Consider the following 24178-nt stretch of genomic DNA (forward strand, 5'->3'; position numbering starts at 1 on the left):
CAGTTCGGCAAGATGAACACCCTGTACCAGTTATGAAATGAGGCTGTTGTCAAAAGTGTGTTTTACCTTTCTCTGAAGCAGTAGAGAAAGCAAAGAGAGAATGTATTTTAGTGGATTTTTAAAAATTCAGATCATGTTCCTATCCAAGTTGAGAAATAAATTCATTTAAATAAATCATTCATCATTCTCTGTTTTGAAAAGCTCAGGCAGAAGGCAGAAAGGTAGAGGCTGACAGCTGCCCCCCTTCTCCCCCCACAGCTTTTTTTCTTTTTTGTTTATTAGGAAGTAGTTTTCTGAAGCAAACTTGTATGAACCTGGTTAACAGAGCAAGCCCGATCTCAAACTTGCTTTCTTTTGAAACGCTGGCCATATTAGCTGCAGAAGGAGCATTACTCACTAAAAATCAGCAATATTGGGGAATAATAAAGTTAAAATGTAGATATATTAGCACATTAAAGTGCTTTTGTTGTATCTTTAAGCCCAGAGGCAGGTCATTAAATATGCATTTTGCTAGAAAGCAAGTGTCCAAAAAGATAAGGTGGTTGAAAACATTCTATAAGGGAAAAGCGCTCCGTCAGAGGGGTGGGGTGGTACCGCCCTCAGGACAGGGGACAGGGAGAACACTCCCACTGTTAAGGTTTGCAAGCCGCCAGTGACCTGCAGTTGTTACAGTACTTTTGAGCTGGGAGGAAGGAAAAGGTAAATATACAAGTATGGCTGTGTTGCTTCAGCCTGGCCTTAATTACCAGACACAAGAAGCAGTTCAGAAATCTGGTCTCTGTTGTTGTAGAGGTCACCAAATCATTAACATCGTCAATCTGGCAGTAGCTAATTTAAATAGCACCTGATGTTGCAACGCCTCCCTTCGTTTCCCCAGCCAATCAGATCCTGGCTTCAGCTGACAGATGGTCCCATAAATGGATGTAAAAAGGGGAAGCTTCGAGCCAATTTCAGCAAGGCTCTGTTCAGTTGTTCTTATCTACATCCTAGAATCAGGGGTTTCAGCTCACTGCTCCTTTTCTTTCTTTTTTTTTTCTTTCTCTCCCCCCACCCCCCCAAAATAATTGATTTACTTTACAGTCATCCACACTGTGTTTTGTGGATCTTTATAAATATATTACAATAGTAGTCATTTTAAAAATATATTCTGAAACCTTTGCAAATTTTAAGAGAAGAGTCGAAGCTCTGCGAGACCCAATATTTGCCAATAAGAATGGTTATGGTAGGTATGACTAGATTTATAATCTGTTGTTTGTGCCGCTGGAGGGGAGAAAAGCACATCCACCTTGACCAGTCTTATGCTTGCACAAGACTTCAGTTCTCTGCTGCTGTTTGGTTCCTACATTTACTACCTCTTTTGTGTAGAGAGTGCGGGTAGGTCCTTTTATTGAAAAGCAGTTGGGAAATAGATTGTCATTTTTAACAGGTCATTGTCAATTTTCCCTTCAACATAAAGGTGGGGGTGGGGAAGGGGAGGTGGGCTGAAATCATTGCTGGTTTGTTGAAATAGGTTATATTACCTGAGACCATAATGGCAAAAGAAGGATTTTCTTTTTGTAAGGGAGAGGGGGTTTGTCTGTGTGCCTCCTCGGTTTTGTGGGGCTCGAGGTGGCTGCCGCGGGCTTAGGAATCTCTCCATTTCCGTGCTGGAAATTTAAACCTTGAGAGGCAGCTCCTGAATACTGAACGTTGACATGGGCAGTTGTGTTTCGGGGGGCTGCGCATTCAAAACGGCAAAGAGAGTGATTTATTTGGGCTTCAGTAAATGCTGCATCTTGTATTTCAAAGAGTTTCCTGTCATGACCTCATAAAAAAGAGGAGGCGGCTTGTATGTGTAGCGGTGCCTGGCGTGTTGAGTTGTTGCTTCCTTCTCTGGGCAGCAGCTCTGTAAGAAGGAATGTCAGCTTTTACATAACGTTCCTTTCCGCTTTTGACACACTGTGTGAGGGTCCATCTTCTTCTGATCACAGATGGAGTGGAATGGCTTGAAGATGGTAAGTGAAAAGAGGAAGACAGCTTGGAGGTTCCAGCCGTGTGTGTGTGTGTGTGTGTGTGTGTGTGTGTGTGTGTGTTCGTGCGCGCGCATAAGGATGGTGGACTGTGCATCGTAAATCACTGTGCAGATCGTTTGTGTGTGTATGTGTGTGTTTATTAGTGTCTCTCTTTTCTGAAAACCAGAATCCATCTCCAAGTGTAATGGCACTGCACGCACACAAGGCACACACACTGCCTCTTTTATCGAACACACATTTTAGCCAAGCAAGGTTGGTGTCTTTTTTGACAATCACAGTGTCACCATCGCTGTTGGCTGGCGTGCCCACCGCCTCTGTGAGCTTTCAACAGAATTGCACGACTGTTAAAGTTAAAGGCACATTTCTTTTTTCAGTCTCCTACTCGGAGTGATGGGGAAGGCTGGGAATGAGGGGTGGAGGAGGTGAGGCTCAGTACCAGCAGATGCAATTGTGGAACAGGACTTTTGGATGTAGAAGGGGAAGTAGAAAACCTTTCTGCCAAAGTAGTAAATCTATTTTTAGCATCATCTTTTTCTGAAAAAAAAAAGAAGCAGGGAAACTCCTTGAGTGCCGCTCCTGTTGCCTGATGTTGACCCTGAAGATATGGCACAAAATGGCATGATCAGATGCCACGAGTGCCCACTTTGACTTTGAATTTCACTAGCAATAGCTTTCACAGGGTTTCAAAGCTTGGTATGGGGGGAGGCTGTAAATTCATATCCATCTCACTTATTTTTTGCTAGAAAAGCCTCGGGAGGACTTTTCGCTCTGCATAGATGTTATAACAAAGCTGTGGTCTTTTTCCCATTCTTAGCGGATTGCCTTTGTCTGGCTGCTTGTTTTGATGGGTGTAAAACAAATAAGATTAGACCGAGCAGCCCAACTGAAAGCGATAGCTGGGAGGAAAACCCAATGAAAGGTTGCCGGGGAAACGAACAGAGGAAAAGCCGGGTAGGGAGCAGGTGGCTATCATGAGAACACACTGCAAACAGTGTAAAAAAGGCGGGGGGGTGGGAGGGACAGGACCTTGATTATCTTTGCTGTTCTTTGTGGCCGGCCCAACTTTAATTATTCTTTATAAATAGGTGTTAATTACATTTCTAACTCTGGTTTACAGTGATTTTTAGAAATCTATTTTTAAGCATCTGTTCTGTCTCCCCTGTTGTGGTTTTTTTTTTTTTTTTTTGGTTTAAAAAACAGAGAGAGAAGGAGAGGGGGAAGGGAGGTAGGGAATCTTGCTTTTTTTCTCTCTCTCCCTCTCTCTCTTTCCCCCTTTTCCCTGCTGTGAAATGGTGCTGGGAAAAATCGCAAGGAATCCTGTGAGGCCATTTGAAAAAAATGTAAATTATATTGAATGAAGTTGACGGAAGCATAATAGTGAACTCCCACAGCTGATACGTTCTGCGAATGATTTCTTAGAAATTTCCAGCAAATATCCATAAGAGAAATATAGGTAGAATACATTTACCCTAAGCAATGATCTTGTGCTAGGTGGTATTGGTGTTTTTCCTAAATCAGATATTGATACTACAGTTCCGGGGTGTTCATTGTATCTCTCATTTTATACCCTGAGTAGAAATTACTTTTTAAAATAATAAATGAAAAGCTCTATTCTAGTCTTCTGCTTCGCCTCCCTCTCCATGCCTCCAGCCACAAGATCCATCAGGCTGTACCCTTGCAACCACTGCCTTCCATTCAGCATTTGGTCCTGGTCTTGGCATAAACTGAGTGAAAAGCTGATTTTTTTTCCAACGTCTCTGAACGTCTGGGACCCATGCGTGCACTGGGTGACAGGCATCTCTTGCTTTTTCTCTCTCAAAGTGTGCTTTACTAGTAGTCTCTTTTTCTCATGATGGTGGGTACCAGAAGGACTGAAAGGTATATTACTTAGGTGAATAGAAGGTAGCATAGAAACAACTGAAACGATGATCTATTTCGGTTTCTTCTGGAGAGACAAATTAAGTACGTGATAATTTTAAGCCCCAGAATGAGAGATTAAAAGACGCTGAAATATGCTAAAAGGTTAGGAAATATAATTGGCTTTATTGAAAGTACTCTTAATTTTTACTCTCTCCATTGCAAATCTCTGCACCCCTCCCATTCTTTCTTCCCTGCAGATGCTTCTTTTTGTTTTGTCTTCTTATTGGGGGATTTTTAAAATTTGTTTTGACTGTTGAGGTATAAAAAATAAAATAAACTTGTATTTTTTGTCATACACTTGAACCTCTTACTCTCATATCTTGAGTGTGTAAACATATGTTGTTATTAAAAATAGAATAGTTTTCTGATTATCTCAAATTTATTTTTTTCTGAGAATTTTTCTGCATATTTTAGTTAAGGGGAAAATAATTTCTGTAGGAACTGTCACCTTGGCTTGGGTTGTAAAAAAGACACGTGGTTCTACTGCTGACCTTTCTCGCTTCTTTGTCTTAAAAATATTAATACCTACTACCTGCATGTGGAGGTGTGTCTTTACGGAAGCACAGGCTGAGTGTGCATTTATTAAGAAATGAAAATCTGATTGGAAATATTTCTGCAAAAAACACCTGACTACATCCCAGTTTTAATGATCAGAATATTCTTGTATCTCATTGAAATATAATAGTTAAATCATTTAATATTTAAAATTTTGAATGAACTTAGGTGGGGAAATAGCTGAAAAATTTCTTTGAGAATCATTGATTTATAGGACAATTTTAATATCCCGTTTAAAAAAACTAACAAGCAACTTAACCGTTCATTTGTGATCTCAGTTCCATTCATTCCTAACTGCCATTCATTCAAGTCATCCTCCTGGCCAGGTATAGATGAGCTTGCTTCTGTGTGATAGTTTTCCAAAGCCTTAAAACTTTTTTCTCTTCCTATAGCCCTTCCTTGGTCCTTTGAATATTCAAGGATTTTGTTATGAGAGGAAGTCCAGATTGTTGTGAGGTAATAACAATAGAATTTTTTTTTAAAGAAAGAGAAAGAAAATGAGCTACACACTTTAGTATTAAAACTCTGTCTTGAAATAGGGTTTGAGACATGTTAGACTTCACATATTTTAAACTTAGCATTTCTCTTGGGGATAATCTATTTGAAATTTTAAATCTGGAAATCATTGCATGAATGGTGCTTTGTGTGTGTGTGTTTAATATCTCTAAAAGAATTTGTAAGTGAATCAAGGTGTTTTACTCAAATAAGAGTTACCACTGACAATGAAAAGGGTTTCCTCAGGGCAAGTTCTTTTCTTTGGTTTGATTTCTTCCCTTTGCTCTTATTTCCTTATTGTGGGTGGATTCTCTTCCTATATGTAGACCAAAAACTACTCCTTCCATGAGGAGATATGTTGATATGCTGCTTCAGTTAGCCCTTGGCTTCTTAATGCCCTATTTTAATTTTTAAAAAAGCTGAAACAAATTATCAGTGTGTACCGCAAGTAAGGAATGGCGGTCTTGATAGAGGTCATTGTACGTAGACAGAAGTCCTTTGGCCTTGACAAATTTCTTCATCAGTTTCAATGATCTGTGGCCACCAGGCCCTTAATTTATATGCCTGGACACTTAATATGTACATTTGTTGGTGAGCTGGCCAGCGGATGCTAGACACATGAGTATGCACTGGCAAATGCTGCAATGCAGTATTTTTTCCCAATGTCATTAGGAATTTGGGGGGTATGAGGGGACATAAACAGTCTCAAGCTTTTATCTTACTATTTTCCAGTCGATGGGCTGTGTTGTACAGAGCTGGCCAATTCCCCTTTTGAAAGTGAAGTCAACCTTTTATTGCCCACTATCCATCTCCTATCCATTTGATAGATATGTGTATGTGAGAGAGAGGGAATGTGTGTGTGTGTGTGTGTGTGTATCAGTGTAAGCATTTGTGTTTCTGGAATCCTGCACCTGTCTTAGGTTTTCCTCTTTTGGTATTACCAAATGTGTATACATACTTGCAAGTATATGCGCATCTAAAAATGGAAAGAAAACCAAGCTGGGCTGTTTTCCCATAAGAATTGGCTTCTTCTCCTCACAAATTCCAAGTTCTTTTATTAGAAAAATACAGAAATTCATCAAAAAGGTATATCTAGACCCCACAGACCATTAGACCAAACACCTTTCTTTAGTCGCCACTTGAGAAACCATAAATGTGTAAATCCATAACAATATTTGTGAACTAGAAGATACCCTTTCAATCAAGGGGTTGGGTTCAAATTAAAATATATGTATATGTGTAAGGAGAATTGTGTTTTCTTTGGGAGCATTTGCACCTAATCTTTAAACATTGGTAAAAACAAGGAGGAGGTAGCGTGGCTAGTACGTGGCTCGTACTTCATTTTGTGAGTGTGTGTGTGTGTGTGTGTGTGTGTGTTTTAGGAACATCCTTGTATTTTTTAAGTATTTTTAGGAACATCCTTGTATTTTTTAAGTCTCAGTGTGCTTTAAGGGTAGAGGGCTTTTATAGGTCAGCAGCTTTTTAAGTGTACAAAGAAAGGTGATCTGTGGGTGAGTGGGAGTTGTCACAGCAGTAATTGTCATAAATTAGCCATCTAGAAGTGGAAAGAAGAAAGAAAGCTGGAGGACAAGAGTGGAGAGGGGTACCAACATGTGGACCTGCACCTTGCCGGTATAAGAGATAATGAGTGATAAATCTGAACTGGTGCAGTGTAGGTTGCCCAATAATTTCTCAGAACCTTGACTTTGCAGGTTCATTACTTCTTTGCTTGCTTGTTCACACCTTTAATTATATCCAGTTTGGGATGCTAGCTGGGGGCACCAAAGATGAGCCATTTGGTTGTTTAGTTCATTAAGCATTCAGGCAGTGTGCTCACAATAGATGTGGAGCATCAGCCATAGAAATCAAGCACTTTGGAAATGAAATTGTTACAAAAGAACAAAAAATGAGAAAGCAATCAGCCAGCTCGCTTGCTTTGGATGTTCACATCCACTCTGCTTAGTGGTAATATTTATGCTGTTCCTTGTACATTCATTAAGCAATAACTTATGCAGTGTCAGTGCTCCTAATAGGCTGCTGGCTCTCTCTCTCTCTCTCTCTCTCTCTTTCTCTTTCTCTCTCCCCTCCCCGTCTCTTTATCTCTGTCTCTCCCCGTGCCCTCTCCCCACTCCTGAGATTTTCACCTTTTGCCAGACCATTTTAGCACTGACCATTTTTGCTTTGGGGAAGAGCATTATTCACATCCTCATTGTATCAAACACCAGAAATATTTTCCCCCCAATGTGGATCCCCCTGTACAAGGATCAAGAAATGCTGAATGCCATAAAGGAATTCTTAAATAAATTTTGGTTGAAAAAGCAGTGAAATGTTGAAGAAATAAGGTCAGTGTGATTGTTATACTTGAATTTTTGTTTTTTGTTGTTTTTGGAAAGCCTTATTTTTAACCACAAAAGTAAAACACAAAAATAGCACATGTGATTTTTTTTTAATGGACAAAAATTACAAGTCATAGGTCTCTCCTGAAAATAACTTTCCTTGGACTCTGGGTTTGAAAATAACATTTAAAATCAAAGTTCATTTCTTAATTATGCATTTTGAAGCTATAAAAATGTAGTAATTCATAAGTATTTTTTCTATAAGAGGTTTAGTTCTTTTTTCAGGATATGAGGAAGCAGAGAAACAATTCCAGTCAAGATGGCAAATTCTGAAAAACACACCACAGCGTGGAGGTTTCCTCTGTTTTGCACTTTGTGGCATTGAATCTACTCCTGCTCATTCTGAGTCAGTTAAACCTTCTATTGTCTACTTTCTTGGAACAACTAGCCCTTGACGTTATTTTGCCAACTGTGTCCATAGTGGAGGCTGGCTATTATTTGTTGTTGGATGAAGAAATATTTGTTGAAGACTTACTATGTGCATTTCTTTGAAACATGGAACTCAAAGTCACCATTTCTTCTGACACTAATCAAAAGATACATTAGAGGCTAAATCTCTGTGATTTAGGGATAAAATTGGGTGAGGGATTTTAAGGTTGGACGTCATTCAATGAGGTTTATGTCAAATTATGGGAAAAGATCTGTTGAAGCATTCAAGTATATAAGTGTTTTTCCTTTTGTATTTATAAGAGTCTATGCATGACTCTAAAAGATAGAAATAAAAGCTACTCTGGGCATTTCTGTCTATAAGGTTCCATGTATCCAGTTGTTCACTCTTAGGAAAAGGTAAAGTTTGAACAGTTGGAAAGAACTTGTCTATCTGCTGTCAGCTGCCCATGGAGCTTGGCTAGATAACCTGTTAATTTTACAGAAATGAGAATGCCTTGCTTCTGACAGAGATGACTCTTAGAATAACTTTTCCCATGTTACTCTCCAGGGACAATCTGAGAAGATAGTGACCTCCTTGGCATACCCCTGTGCAAACTTTTTTTAGTTGTATAGAAGTAGAGTTGATATAACCCCTGTGCAAACTTGACATTTGCTAGTGGAGAGTTACTTTGTCATACATACCTAGATACTGTGTGCAGTGTGTGTAGGTGTGTGGTATAGATAGACAGCCATGACCCCCGGTGTGCCCTGGGAAGTATCAGTAATGGCTTCTCAAGTAACCTGTGTTTTCCTAAGCTGCCAGTCTAAACCCTTTAGAGTTTTGCTTTCTAATTTGTACATGAAAAATAACTGAGTTGAACTTTTTTTTTCTAGTGCCCCATTTGAAGATACAACAGTAGTAAATACAGCTTTAATGATAAACTTTGGCTCTAAGTGCTATTTAAAAGTCTGTAGTGGAGAGCCTGGGAACTTGCAATCTTTACTAATGAAACCTTCATTAGGCAAGTGCTCACTTAAAATGGAGTAAACGACTAAGTCCCTGTAATTTGTGATTTTGATCAGATTTAACTCATCCTTTCTTATGTTACTTTTTGTAATACAGCCAACCACACATCTAAAATTCTGGATATTGTACATGTCTTCAATATTAATTATCTCTGTTATTGCACTGGGTACAGACAGTACAATTCCCACAAGTCCAGATTCTTACTGTAACACTAAAACAAAAGTGATATTTATGAATAATATTGGGAAAGTTGTCCTCATAGTAACCATTCCCCAAAGGAAGCTTTACGTAAATATGCATTTATTATTCAGGATATTAAAAGGGAATCCTTAGCTTTTACTTTTTAATTTGGGCTAAAATATGTAAATTGGTTTTATTTTGGAGTTGCTCTGTTTTAGGTGGCTTTGGGGGAGGATAACTTTCTAGCTTGATTATATTTTAATCGTCTCTGTGGTAGAAAAGGTTCCAGACCTGAAACCAACCTGTTTATTGTGATTAGAAACCAGAGGGCCAGTGTACAGATGGGGCTAAAAACATATTACATCAACTGGTGCACGTGTAGAAAAATTAGATTTGTTTCTAACTAGATACCACTATTCCCATGTTCTTGTTAGCAGAGGCCAGGGAACCACGAGTCTGCCTTGGGCTCGGAGGACCTTCACAGGGCTCCTGTACAGGCAAGCCTCTGGAAAGATTGCTCTTTGTCTTAAGAAACCAGGACGTGCGAAGGACCTGAGTCAGGTGAACTTGGGTTAGAATCCTGACTTTTCCGATTAGTAATAGAGTGATCTCGGATGAGGTACTTGAGCTTTCTGAGCCTCAGTTACCTCATCTTTAAGATGGGAATGATAATGCCTGACTCACAGGGGTTCTGTGAAGATCAGATGAGAAACAGTATTTGAAGGCACCAGTCACACACAGGAGTTGAAAAGTAAAGGTGCCTAGAGGACATTCACTCTCTTTCAGTCTGTAGTCGTTCTATCCGTGCCAGATGTCCTGGGGAGAAGTGACATTGCATGCTACCCTCACGGTCTCCATCCTCTCCCCAGAACTCATGGGGATGGGGGTTGTGTTTGACACACAGTAGTTTTTAAACATAGACAAGCCCTCACTTCTTCCCTGGAATTGTGTGACTTTATTAAGTTTTCTATATTCTCCTAGGTTTTTACAAGGTACATCCATGATCTCCTTTGGAGTTCGAATTAACTTGGGATTTAGTCATTAGAAAAAAGGTGAACATAAAATTAATTTTAATTGATGCTGTTTTCCCATTTCTTGATAGAGTCTGTTAGGAACTTCATAACTCGTCCAGAAAGAAAATAAAAAGAAGTTAAGGTTAATTGATATGGTCTCATCTTTGTTGTCTAAGATAGATAGATAGGGTGAGTGAGTGAGTTATTTGACTTTGGCACCGAAACCAACTTACTTTGGACCTATTTTTCCCCTTCACCACATCAGCTTTTTTTCCTCTATCCCTCTTTTCCCCAGTAGGCTGAATTCTGAAGTTCTGTTTCTCAAGGAGTGGGGAAGAGGTTGAGGTAGAAACCGGCTTAATGAGGTTTTTCTAACTTGCCATCAGTTTTTCTTCTCCTGCTTGGTGAGGCAAGATGATGGATGGCTTTGGCAGTGTAAACAGCTCTAGAAGTGATCGGATTGACTGAGAGGTGTGGGAGATGGGAGCGGAATGCTGGCCCTCAATTTATTAGCCTCCCATTTGAAGGAAGAAAAGAGAAAGGAGGAAAATCACCCCAAAGGCCTTGACATAGTTGTTGATCACACACAGGGGGGAAGGGGTATGGGTGCTGTCAGGACTGGTGTTAGGCCAAGCCTAATTTAGTTTATACCTTTTCCCAAGGCTCTGAAGGGGGAAATAAATAGGCACATAATAAATTCACAAACTGTTTTAAATTGGGACCTGTTGCTGTCACCAGTGAGGATGAAGAAATAACACAAGTAGTCCCTTCCGAGGATTCAAGAATTAAACTGAAAACATAACCTTAGACTACTGTTTTAGTGTCATGGATTTTGAATTCCACTTCATATGATCACAGGAAGGATGTGAAGGGAGCAATTTTCTTCCCTTCAATTTAATACTTAAAACTAGGGGAAGGGATTATAAATTGATCTGATCCCCCAGGTGCCATTTTGCAGGTCCTATGTTTTTATGCAAAAGACCCGTTACTGTGAAACAGACAGACAGTTGAACTTTTTCTCCTTCCACATGTATCTATTTCAAGACTTCAGCAAGGTTCATCAAAGGATTTTGTAAGCAGCCTTGTATGTGGTATGCAAGCTCTCTGGAAGAATTCAGTTGATTTTTAGACTGTGTTTATATGGGCAGAAATATATCAGTGGAAGAAAGGGGCTTAAATTTGAGAAGGTAGAATAGAAGACGTTTTCACATATTTTGTCCTAGGAAAATCTCATACCTATTAATGAAAGACCAAAAAGAGATGATTGGGTGAGTGATTTGAGCAGGTGAATGGACAGGGAAGGGGCAGGTGGATATTCTTAGGATCTCCTTGCCAGATAAGGGTTTGCATTATTTTAAAATGACCCATATTTAAGCCCATATTTGAATCTCAATTCCTTCTTGCTTTACACCTCTGGCTTAAGGTTATCTGCAAGAAGATAAAAAAAGACTTCTAACTTAGAAGAGCTTTAATAACAACTCTTGAACAGGTGAACTTTGGAGACACGGACTTGCAGTTGGTATAATCTTAACAGTACTGCTTCTGAACTATCAGTTGTTCAAGAATAGAGGAGCAAGTTTGCATTTCTAGAACGTCAGCTGTTCCCAGCACAGTTTTGCTGTAATGGATCTGTGACTATGGAGATCATTTCTCATATTCACTTAACATTGCATAATTTTGACCCTGTGATGGCAGTTTAATCTCTTTAATGTAGTTAGGGCAGGGACTGTTAACCCCTTTTTATAGAAAATAAAGCTCGGCCGCCTGCCTTAGGTTACATAGTTAGCAATATCAGCAGTCCTAGATCCAGAGTGTTTGGGAATACATCCAGCTTGGCCAAAGTTTACTTCTTGGGGAGCGAGGGGGAGCAATTCCTTTTTCAGATCAAGTTTTTCAGTGTGGGATCAGCAAACACAATTTTGTGTCTATTGCATATAAACCACACTCCAAGTGCCTCCTGGAATGTCACAGTATTTTAAACATACTCTAATATAGTGGGTAAGGACATGACAGAATGTGAAAATTGTCTCAGCAGAGGAGGTACAATGTGCAGAAGAGGGAGACATTCACTGTTGTTGGAGGAAATGCCACTGGAGTGGAGCCAGGAAAGATGGATAGGCAGAAGAATTAAGACAAAGGGGATTCCGTGTGGAGGGAAGAGTATGAGTAAAAGCACAGAGGTGGGAAATTACTTAAGGAATAAGTAGTCTGGTATGAGTGCAGCGTAGGATGTGTAAAGGTGAAACTAGAGAGACGGGTAAAAGCTATGGTTTAAGGTGGTTCGGGTGTTTTGACTTGGTTTTGACTTTAATTGATAGCTATGCAATGTCTTAGATCAGAAAACTAGAGTTTCCTGATGGTTTAGCAGGGTCAAGACCTGTCTTTATTGAATCATGATTTCTCAGAGGTTGAAGTCACCATAAAGATGCTTCTAAATTAGATATTGGTTATTTAGAGGGAATCAGCGTTAAAGCACTCTTCTGGTCATGGTGTGATGTTATGATGATACTGCTCATTGGTACAGTCACGCTGAGGACTGCTTTTAGGGTTACAATGCCAAAGAGCAGTAGGGGGGAAAATATCGACTTTATTTCAGATCGTAAAGAAATGTGCCATTAGAGGAGTTTGCTGCATTCTCTCATCAACAGGTACCAGTGCTCATTTTGTGGGATGTGTGGCCAGAGAGAAGACGGTGGTGGTTTTGGAATAAACTGATTTCCTCCAGAATAGAAAAGTACCCGCTTCAGACTTCCAAGTGCATGTGCCGAGGCATGCTTGTCTCCACTGGTAGTCTGGGAGCCCTGGAGGGTGGAGATCATGTCAAATGCTCTCTTACTTCAATGTTGGGCACGTGATAGGTACAATAAATGTTTATTGAATTATCATAATTTTTTTAAGGAGTCTGAATTGCAGAGTTAGAAAACTTGTGAATCTTGGATCTGTCATCAATTTGTGGGTGTTTGTTTAGTCCAAGTCACCTGACCTTTCTGTGTTTCAGTTTCTTAACATGTAAAATAGAATTAATACAACTTCATAGCTTGATGGGAGGATTAGTTAAGCTATATCCTTAATACACTTGAACAGACAGGATAACAATATTAGTTAAATTACTAAGTTCTAGTTTGCCTAAAACTGTTTTACTGAGTCTTGACCAGAATTTTTAAAAATTAAAACAACAAATGAAATAGAAATGAAAATTTCAGTGGCTGGTACTTAGTAAGGGTATTATTTCATGAAACTTTTGTTTCAGTTACCTATGTTCTGAGTTGTGATATGAAGTTGCTGTGTTCAATATATTACTTACTTTTTGTTACTTTGTTGGATCATGGTTAGTAAAGTTTGAAAAACACTGTTCTAGATGATAATGATCTCTGAATTATCCAAAGGGAAAAAAAACAGTCACCTTTTTTCAGAGCTATGCAATGCAAATTCTCTAGTATTTTCCAAATTATTAAAGAAAGGATGACTTCTGATTATTTTAGATTTAATGTGGAACATTGTATCCTAAATCTTTGAAAGTTAATGTCTGCATGATATGTGTTGGGGCTCTCTATTAATTACAATATTTATTAACTAGCAAATCTCATTCCTTGGTCGAGCTATTTTAGCTGAACCTGCAAAGTAATAATAATAATGACAGTAATAAGTAGTGGAGGTGACCTAGATGTGAGACTAGAAATAGCGAAATAAGCTTTCATTTGTTGAGTGCTTACTATGAGTCAGGCACTGTCAGACAGCATCCCTTTTAATCCTTAGAACAACCTTAAAAGGTAAACGTTAATTTTCCTGTTTTATGGATGAGCTAACTGGGGTTTTGGAAAGTAAATTAAAGTTATATAGCCAATAATCGATTGGGCAAGGATTCGATTTGAACCCTGGTCTGTCTACTTCCAGAGCAAAATTTTAAAGTTCCATGAAGATATATTAAGATGCCTGCTAAGTATTAGCACTGTACTCCTCTACAAAGATAGGTGGGTCAATTGGTCTTTACCCTTAAGGGTTTACTACCTGCCCTTGAGATTTTTCTGTGCATGAAAGTAAGTAAAATGTGATTTAATCCTAAGAGGACAGGCACAAAGACTCTCATACTAAGTATTTTATTTTTGGAAGTAGTGGGAAAAGCGCCTGGCACATAGTAGGTATTCAGTAAAGATTTGTTAAACTGAATTGAAATTGGATTAATTCTTACCTGGTGACTGGGGAGAGAATGGGACAATACTAGGGAAGCTTTGTGCTAAAGAGTGTCTTTACCTGCGAAGTGGCAGATCTATCTGTCCTAGAGCCATTCAGTGCCTTTTGGAATTCTTAGAATGGCAGCAAGGAAAGCCAACTGGAGTTCAAGAACTCAAATTATAAACTTCAAGTTTCATTCAGGCAGAGAGAACTTTTTCCATTTTAGTGTAAAAAGAGAATCCTGTGACAGAGACATTTGGAGAATGATAAATGAAGGGTGGGCTTCCTTAGAATTAAAAATAACAATAATAATTGTTGTTGTTAATTTTACTATACCACTTACTAACCTTATAACCTCAAGCAAGTCACATTACCTCTTTGAGCCTCAGTTTCCACATCTGCAAAATATTTATCCCTCTCAGGGTTGTTGTGAGGATTAAATAGATCCATTTGATAAATATTTACTAAGCACTTAGCATTTGGTGGTCTCTGAGGACTTAGTAAAGGAGACATAGCCCACTGCCCTCAAAGAACTGAGTATCTGGTGAAAGTGCTGTGAGAGTGGGATTCAGACTCCCACCACGTGAATAGGCCACCACTGAAAGAACGCAACACCCTGCAGTCTGCTTTTGCGTGCATGTTATGGTCATGCATGCTTCATTTGCATCATTAGAAGTTCAAGTTTATTGAGGGTGCTGTGACAGTCATCTTCTTATCCCCTCCTCCCCCTGGGACCCAGCCTTGCCCAGTGGTACAATGTTACCTTATACAGTTGTCACTCAATGAATCCAGCCCAATTCAGCAAATATTTACCAAGTTGTCCGGGTACTGTGCTGGGGAAGGGAGAGTAACATTTGCTGAACAGAGTTGAGTTTAAAATGACTTTAGAGCACAAAGGGGGAACAGTATCATGAGGTGGTGATAAACTACACTAGTGCTAAAAATGCCTGTGATCTATTCAGGAAGAAAATAGGGCCCCAAAGAAAATTCGGCAGTGAGCCTAAAAAAATAATGTATTCTTTCTGTTTCTCAGTGCTGTTTTGTTCGCATTTCACGGGGAACCAGTGTATTGCTACCGGCACAGAGTTGAGATGCGATCACAGAAATGGCTACTTTAGATTAATGGCTCAGGACCAAGCCCTGACACCTTCACCAGGCCCAGAAGACCCTCCATGGCCTGGCCCCTGCCCTCCTTTCCAGCCTCCCATCCTGCAGCTCTCTGCCTTCCATTCATTCTCCACTGTGGAACTGCACCATGCTCTTCTGTACTTATGCCCAAACGATCCCTGGGTCTCCAACATCCTTCTGCTTTTCTTTACCTGACTTCATGAGACAAATCGGAGGTGACTTCTCACCCAGGAAAGATTGTCTGAGTGATGCAGGGTTAGAGCTCCTCTGTTAGCACTGTCGCACCCTTCCATCAGTGGTCTTCCACATGGTATAATCAATTGTTGATTTGTCTGTTTTACTACCACCTCAACAGTCAGGACTGGGTTTATCTCTCTGCCTGGCTCAGTAGGTGCTCAGTAATTAATTGCTAACTGAGTGATATAGTTGGATGTCTGTTAGATTGTCCATAAATGGGTTCTTACCAGGTGCGCTGTTAACCTCTAGCCTATGAGAGATGTGCTGGACCCAAAGCCCCCTTATCAAGAAGACTGGTTTTGACACTCCTGTTGCTTACCAACCACAGTTCTGTAACTTTTAAGTTGAAGGTCTTGAGTATGTCTGTTTACGTGAAACTTTTCCTGAACGCCATGACTCACCTGTGACTCCTCAGTAATTCTTCTTTCCTCTAGACTCCTTTATGTCACTTGCTCTCTGTACCACGCAGTTAACAATGATATATCACAATAATAGCAGCCCTTTATTGTGTATGTGTCTGACTTTGCAAAAGAACTTTACGTAGGTTATCTCATTAAACCTCACAACAACTCTAGGAAGCAGGTATTTTTATTCCCATTTTGAAGAAAGAGCACCACGTAGCTTATATAACTTACACAAGGTCACATGGCTAGGAAATGTCAGACTTGGAATTCCAAGCCTACTCTGTTTGATTCCAAAGCCCATGTTCTGTCTCCCTGTATCTATTACTCACCTCTTAAAAGGTGGGGACTAAAAAGAGGCATTTAGCCTAGTGGTTATTAATATTAATAAGAAGCATTTAACCTAGTGGGACTTTTGATCAAGATTGCCAGGGTTCAAATCCTGGCTTTACCAGCTGTGACCTTGGGCAAATCACTTACCCTCCCTGTGCCTCCATTTCTTCATCTTTAAACTAGGGCTCTTGTGAGGATTTGATGGACCAATGTATATTAAGGACTAAAAACAGTGTTTGGCATATAAAGTGCTAATGATCATCATCATTATTATTATCATACAATATTAATTTTTGTCCCATTCTTCAAATATTTGTTTGGTGCCTGCTATAGGCCAGATACCGTTCTAGGTGCTGGAGATACAGTGGTGACTAAGACATGCCATCATGGAGCTTTCGTTTTAGAGAGGGAAGACAGACAACAGAGTAAATAAATAAGTGGATATTACTAGATAATATATATTTTGTGATATCTTAGTTCACATAATGAAATGCTATTTTAGTGTATGTGCTGACGAAGCGAGCACTGGAATGCTGTTTTAAAAATACAGATAATGGAGAGTGGCACTAATGAGTACGTGTTTGTGGACACACAGGGAGGCCACAGCAGTTCAGCCAATGTCTTGCTTCTGCTTGGTGGGGTGGAGCAGTCCACGCCCTGCTCTGAAAGGCTGCGCTTTACATGTCCAGCTGCTGATTCTTGGGATGACAGGCTCGCCTTACCTGCACTCAGTGTGGGGTGGTCATCCCTGGGGTGGCAGGAAATTAAATGATTAGGTTGAGGTGTCTGGGCCTCAGGAAAACCCAACATAGAGAACTCATAAATAGGCCAGGGGTCTCCAGTCTATAGTGGAGAGACTCCACTCTCTTTCCCTACAGTTGAGGCTGTGAAATGGAATAAATGTCCTGACATGGTCAGAAGGAAGTTTTGGCCAATCATTCAGCTAAGGACAGGGTCAGCTGGGATGTTTTGTCAAATAATTTTGTAAGATCTCCTGATAGCTCTTTGCAGGAGCCTGGGCCTAAAAAGTGAAGTAGTCATTGACACTATCATAGGATTCTTCATGTTCGTTAAGAGTGTTATAGTGGTCAAGAGCACGAGCTTGGGAGTCAGAGAAATCAAGGGTTTTTTCCTTCCCTACTTACTTGTAGTGGGGTCTTGTAAAGTCACTAACTTGTCTGAGCCTCAGTTTAATTGTCTATAAAATGGGGTTAATAATACCTACTTAAGTGGCTTGTTCCGAGGATTAATTGTTAGCATATGTAAAGAGCCTGGTTCAGGGCCTGGCTATGTAGTAGGCTTTTAATAAAGAAGAATTTTTTTTGTTAAGTTCAGTCCCCTCAGGGTGTGCATTTTATATATCGGTTGTTTATTGCGGGGCTCACAGGGGGAGATTTAGACTGAAATATGTGAGCTTCTTCCCATTGTACAGCCTTCAAAAACGAGAGCAGGTAACCTCAAAACCGAGGATATATCATCTCAGAAAGGATTGTGGACACCAGAGGAAAATAAGATTTGATTTGCTCCAAATCAGTGTGGTAGAGACTGGAACAGCCAGTCTCTGTCACAAAGCTATGTTGGCTCCATCCTCCTGGAGTCACAGGCCCTTAGAGGCCTGAGGCTCTGTGAAGAAAGGCACTTGATAAAAGGGCTTTGGGATCTGAAATCCTGAGTTCAGTTCTTGAGTCTGCTACTTTCTAGTTTTAAGTTTGAGTACTTATAAATGTGTGTTGTCGTAGGTCAAACATGTTCAGGCAAAGGATCCTATTCTAACTGGAATTATAAATAAATCTACTTGATGCTCCAGTGTGAGCAACTGAAGAATATTAGTTCTACAATATAGATAGAACCCTCTATATATTTTTATTTGCTCTCTCCATCGTGTATACTATTGCATAAAATTAGACTAAAATCTTAAGATTAAAAAAGAGAGAGATACAGCTTATTCTTATCCCAAAGCGTCTTTGTTTTCGTTAGCAATGTGTAGACTTAAAATTACTTACAGCAAACTCTCCGTTAAACACTTTTTAACAGTAGAAAAATCCTTGTCTGCGCATTTGACAGCACACCTTTTGTGCAGAGCACTGGATGAAGCCCTAAATATTTTCCTCCTCTTGTGGTTAGTGGCATGTTAGTATCGTGATTCTCAGAGAATTTATTTGACCCCCTTGGCCATTAGTTCACATTTGTTTTGATTTTGATGCCTGCACTCATCTAAGATAAACAGAGCAGGAAGAGTGAAGAAAAGGCTTAAGAAAAGGATTTAAAAATATAGAACTACACGTTCCTCTTACGGTTTTCTCAGCACACTGCAGTCTGGTGAGTTGGGAAAAAGGAAGTCTCTTCTGATGTCCTTGTGCTGTCTCCCTCTAAACTCTCCTAACACCCTACCCCTGCCTCTGATTACTGATTCATTCAGTGGGCTTTGGTTGAATTCTTTCTCTGTACTGCATGCTGGGAGCAGGAAGTCAACCAAAATTCAGGCCCTGCTCTCAAGAAGCTCCTAGTCCGTGGAGAGACAGGCAGGTAGACTGTGACTGAATGCAGGGTGGTGAGTACCACAACAGAGGACAGAGAGGGGGTTCCCGAGATTGTGTGGGTCAGGGAGGCTGGCTTCAACTGAATTTTGCAAAATGGCAGGGTTATTTAGATGGTGGTGGGAAAAGCATTTTAGTTGGGGGGAGAGAGAGCACACATGCAAAGACATGGAGGGGACATAACACGGAAGGGACATACAGCAGGAGGCATTCAGAGTAGGGCACTTGCCTTATTGCATTTTGGAACTTTGTTTACAGATCTATCTACTAATCACTCAAGACCTGAAATCCTAGAGGGCAGGTATCAAATGCCCTGGAACTCAATTATCTAATAATAATAAAATATTTAATCTTTGCCACATTCCTATGAACTCTACCAATATTGAGAAAACTGAGACATAGGACTGTTAAGTAACATGCCCAAGGTCACACAGCACAACAGAGATTTGAACCTAGGCATTCAGGCTCTGGTGCCTGTGTTCTTAACCATTATGCTATGCAATAGGTAAGTATTTGAATTGATTTGAATTGGATGGATGTAGAAGTAATTACATGATAATGTAGTCTCTCATTTGTTTAAAAAAAATAACGTGGCCGGCATGCCAGGCTCTGATAGTTGTTGCAGCAAAATAATAAGAAGCCCCCTTGGCTTTGGCTTTGGCTTGTGTGACATGTAGAAACTCTCACAGGTGGAAATGTTCTCTGGGCTCTTAATCACCAGACTTTAGCCAGATTCAAACCCAAAGTGAAAATGAAATATGAGTTTAGGCCTGAAACAGAGGAAATCAGAGGTCAAAGGAATCTCGAGGTGAAGAAACAGAGGCTGTAAAGATGGCCTTACACAGAAAATGGAAGATCCCTGGCCTTAAAAATACAGTCTTTTGAGACAGTTTGAAAGAAGGTGAGGGAAACAATAATGATAAGTACATATAGCTTTAGAAGATGAAAGTGCTCCTACTTTTAAATTGATTTTGAAGAGGAGAGAAAGAGAGATGAGAGAGGTTTATGATAAGAGCTGAATGGTGGGGAACAGAGCAAGGAAAGCAGATTTCACTATGGAGAGCAGAGAGCCACCCATTCACTTGTTTATTCTACCAACGAAACCCGGAGCTGGTCCCTGGGGTTACAAATGAATGAAACACAGCCCCAGTCCTCAAGGAGCTCACAGTTCAGTGATAGAGTGTGTACAAGGGACAGAGGAGGGAGCCGTGATGGGGTGTTGGGGAAGGGTGTGTTAGGCCTGTTGATGAGAGAGGAGGGCCTTCTGGGCCAGCAAGAGTGTTTTGCAGAGTGTGGCATGAGAGAGAACACAGTGTGCTCTGGTTTGTCATTGCTGGCCGCAGAGTGAGCTTTCTAAGGGCTTGTGGAGGTTATGGTGGGTAAGGGAGGAAGATGGGAGTCAGTAACAGGAAGACCCCCGTTCCAATCCCAGCTCTGAACATTGTGAGCAGGGGCTCGTCATTCTACCCTCCGGTTTCTCCTTAACTCTTAGTTTGCTCACCTATAAAATGCAAGTGGTGGGTGGAAGGAGGACATATCCCATCCATCTCTGAGGATCTTCATGAAGATTAAAAGGGGTGTTGGGTGTGAATGTGCTTACAAACTCCCCTGCGTCTAGCATGTGATTTAATGAATTCTTTCCAGTGGCTTTGTAAGGGTTCGTCTCGTTTCTGCAGGGAGATGACACTTGCTGTGTTATCTCTGCACTTGCCACCGCGCCTTTCCGACGGTGGCCTGGAAAATCCTCCTGAAGGGCGGATTTGGTCCATGTAGCTGCCCCTTGGGGTCCACAGGAGGGAGGAGCCATCCAAGTGGACCAAGAATACCCCCCACTCTCTCACCCTGAGCAGGTCCATGTGGAAAGCCAGGAATGCCCTCCATATTCAGTATACAGAGCAGTGTGTCAATTTCCTGAAATTTCCCGTGAAAACAAAAGGGTTTTCATTTTGAGAAATCAGAAACCGTAATGACTGCTTATTGCATTTGAAGTATCCAACTTTAACCCATTCACAGTAGAGAGTTTTTTAAAAGAGCAAAGTGTACCAGAAATTGTGTCTGTAAGTGTTAAATATGGTGCTTGCATTATTCTTTTTTTTAAAGTTCACTTAATCTCTCCTCCTTTGCTCTATATTTTCCTGACTGGTATTATTGTGAGAACTTATTAGTTAATGTTGTGAAGCATTTTGAAAATGGAAATAGCCATTGACATAGTGATGAGTAGTAACGTTTTTAAGTGTTCTTTTCTATTTCAGAAATTAAATTCCAGGGATAAATCTTACCAGCTCTCAGATTAGTCAACTTTGCCACCTGCAACACATTTTAATGGGCACATATTTTCAGTATGTCATGTTTTGGACCAGGAGAATGAACATGTATTAAGTGCTTACTGTGTGCTGAGCTCTGAGCCAAATGCCTTAAATTTGTTATTTTCAGTCTTCACAGTAACCCTGCAAGGCAGACAGAAAATTGTTCGCATTTTTCAGATGAGTAAATTTGAATTGCACCTCAGAGAGTCTTAAGTGGCTAAGCCAAGGTCAAGGCTGGAGCTGGTTTTCAAACCCAGATCAGATAGACTCCAAACCTCATGCTCTTTCCATTATACCACGTAGAATTTTGAATTAAGATCTTTCCAGTAACAACAATTTATTTGGCAGTATTTACTGACTAAGAGCAGACACATAGCCTAGAATGTTTTTAATCGGATTAGATCATTTACTTTCTCTGAGACTACCGGGTTGCATTTTATGCTGATAGGAATTCTTTCCTCAAACGTGGAGGTTTAGGGAAGGGCACAGAATTTGGTTTCAGACTTGAGTTCAAGTTGCGGTCTGGCTGAGTGACAGTGGACACTGCCTGAAGCCTCATTTCTCCGTCATGTGTAAAGTGGCTTCACTTCTTCAAGCCTCAGTTTCCTCAGCTGTAAATGAGAGGAGTGACAATTACCTACTTCGCAAAGTTGTGGGAGAATTAAGTGAAGTAACGTACGTGAAGATACCTATTACCATTTATTGTGTGCTAACTGTTGGCAGTATTGGAAGGACTTCATGGTAATTGCTTGCCTAGACATTTTCCTGTGTAAACCAAGCAGGATCTCCGTTTATTGAGCCTTTGCCATATTCCAGGCAGGGACTTTGCTAGGCACTTTGTATGTGCTTCTCCATTACCACATTTATGACATTATATAATAATTACTTATTTACTTATTTATTTACTTCCTTGCAGGCAGGAACCTCTTTTATTTCCTTTATATCCCTGGCATTTAACATAATGGCTTTTGGCTCATCGAAGGAACTCATTAATGTTAAGGAAGTTAGCTTGGCTTTTGTTTCTTTATACTGCTTTTCTTCTTTTAAAAGATAACTTCAGTTGTGGGAGGGGCTATTCAAATGAAGCACTATATTATCATTAGTAAATTGTGACTTACACCTTGCTTTAAAATATGCCTGTAACTAAAGAAGTTTAGGTTGCACTGATTTGACGACAGCTGATTCTGAATATCTGTTAGTCTTTCACTCTTTTAAAAGGTAAATTTCTGGGATAAAAAGAATATATCAAGAGTTGGAAGTGTTTGCAAGCAAATTTACTTTGTGTCTATGATTTCAAAGGAGATGGTTACCCTACTCAACTCTTTTCAGTAACCTTAGTGTATCATAATTTGGATGTGTCATATCTAAATTATTCTTAGGGACATATTAAGTTAGTCCTAAAAGGGTCTTATCTGAGAATTATATATTATGCAGTTTGAATTTTATTATAAAGGTAATAATTTTGAACTTTACCATGTGTTTTTAAAAGGCTTATTATTTCTCAATTTTTAAAATGCCAGTTGGACTCTTGCCCAATTAGTATGAATTAGTGAAATTTCAAAAGCAAGTTTTGATAAAGACAAAAGATTGTTTGTGAAGACAGAAATATTAACTTATTTATCCTCTGTTCTAATCCAAAATTTTCTGTTGTTATGAAGCAAATCATAATGCATACAGCAGGAGATTTTAAAAAATAGAACAATGAGGAGATTGAGATGAAGGAAAACTAAGAGAATTTTAAAAATAAGATAAACTCAGGGGTAAGGTTTGTGCTTAAAAAAAAAAAAAAATCAAGTTTGCAGTGAGGTCCTATGCTCTTTCTTTACACATAGAGGGCTACAGATTTGGCACTCATTTTCCTAGCAATATTACAAAGAGGGGACCCAAAGAATTACAGGATGCAGCATCCATAAAATAAAAGTAAACCCATCACACCGATAATAGAGAATATTAGTGGTTCATTGCCATAATAAAGTATTTGCCTCAAAGCAGATAGAAATATTCTGATACTTGGTATTTGTGATTTTTTTTTTTTTTTGCCTCTCCACTTTGCTTCTTGTTCATGAGATTTTTATAAATATGTATTAGGAGGATCTCCATATGCAGGAAAGAGAGAGAGAGAAGCTCAAAAAGCATGGCGTGGAATGCTGCTTGACAGTGTCATACATTCACAAGATGTCCTTGAAGATGGAGCACAGAACAGAGATCAGGGAAATTTTGGCAGCTGCAGTTGGGAAAATAAATGGCTGTTGTGTGATTGGGCAGATCCTGAAAGCAGGCTCCTGCTCAAACCATGTAATTAAGAAAAGTGGGAGCTTTTGTCCAAGTGCAGAATGTTCATAATATCAGAGTTTGTCAGCAGGAGCTTTTAGAACAGATCAGTACTTTTCACTCCCTGATCCAGGGAACAGTTTTCTTATAAATCATCCACTCTCCTTGCTGTCCTCATGAAGGTTGCTGCCAGGCGATAAGGCAGACTTAGATTGTAACCTCACTAATGCGCAGTGATGTAGGTGAAGGGGAGGCCAAATCAGAAACTGTTTCAAGAAATGCGATTTTTATTCATTTGGGCTCCTATGTAGAAACAAGCAGAGTGTGGCCAAGGAGAGATCCTGCAGGACAGCTCTGGGAAGGAGATGGAATCCTTTTTTGTTTGTTTGTTTTTGTTTTGTTTTTGTTTTTTGTTTTTTGAATTTTTGAATTTTATTTTTTTATACAGCAGGTTCTTATTGGTCATCCATTTTATACACATCAGTGTATACATGTCAATCCCAATCGCCCAATTCATCACACCACCACCACCCCCGCTGCCACTTTCCCCCCCTTGGTGTCCATACGTTTGTTCTCTACATCTGTGTCTCAATTTCTGCCCTGCAAACCAGTTCATCTGTACCATTTTTCTAGGTTCCACATCTATGCGTTAATATACGATATTTGTTTTTCTCTTTCTGACTTACTTCACTCTGTACGACAGTCTCTAGAGAGATGGAATCATTTTTAATACTGTGGCTCCGAACTGGTTTGAAGGATTTGACATTTTCTTTATTTTTTAAAAATAGCTTCCTTTCAGATTATAAAAGTGCTATATTTTCATTG

General features: G+C 39.8%; 1 protein-coding gene across 5 annotated transcripts in view; it reads left to right on the forward strand.

The window, feature by feature from the left end:
- The first annotated feature begins 948 nt into the window (after positions 1-948).
- Positions 949-24178, forward strand: part of ELAVL4 (ELAV like RNA binding protein 4) — an 83559-nt gene continuing 60329 nt past the window's right edge. For 3 of the 5 annotated variants that reach the window (XM_036849949.1, XM_036850135.1, XM_036850308.1), the window contains exon 1: positions 1879-1994. In XM_036849949.1, coding sequence (XP_036705844.1) covers positions 1971-1994 — 24 coding nt within the window. In that variant the 5' untranslated portion in view covers positions 1879-1970. Of the gene's footprint in view, positions 1223-1878; positions 1995-24178 lie in introns of those variants that run through there. The other 2 variants (XM_036850217.1, XM_036850039.1) reach the window with 2 other exon arrangements.

This window comes from Balaenoptera musculus, chromosome 1 (assembly GCF_009873245.2).
Source record: "Balaenoptera musculus isolate JJ_BM4_2016_0621 chromosome 1, mBalMus1.pri.v3, whole genome shotgun sequence".
In the NCBI taxonomy this organism is placed as follows: domain Eukaryota; kingdom Metazoa; phylum Chordata; class Mammalia; order Artiodactyla; family Balaenopteridae; genus Balaenoptera; species Balaenoptera musculus.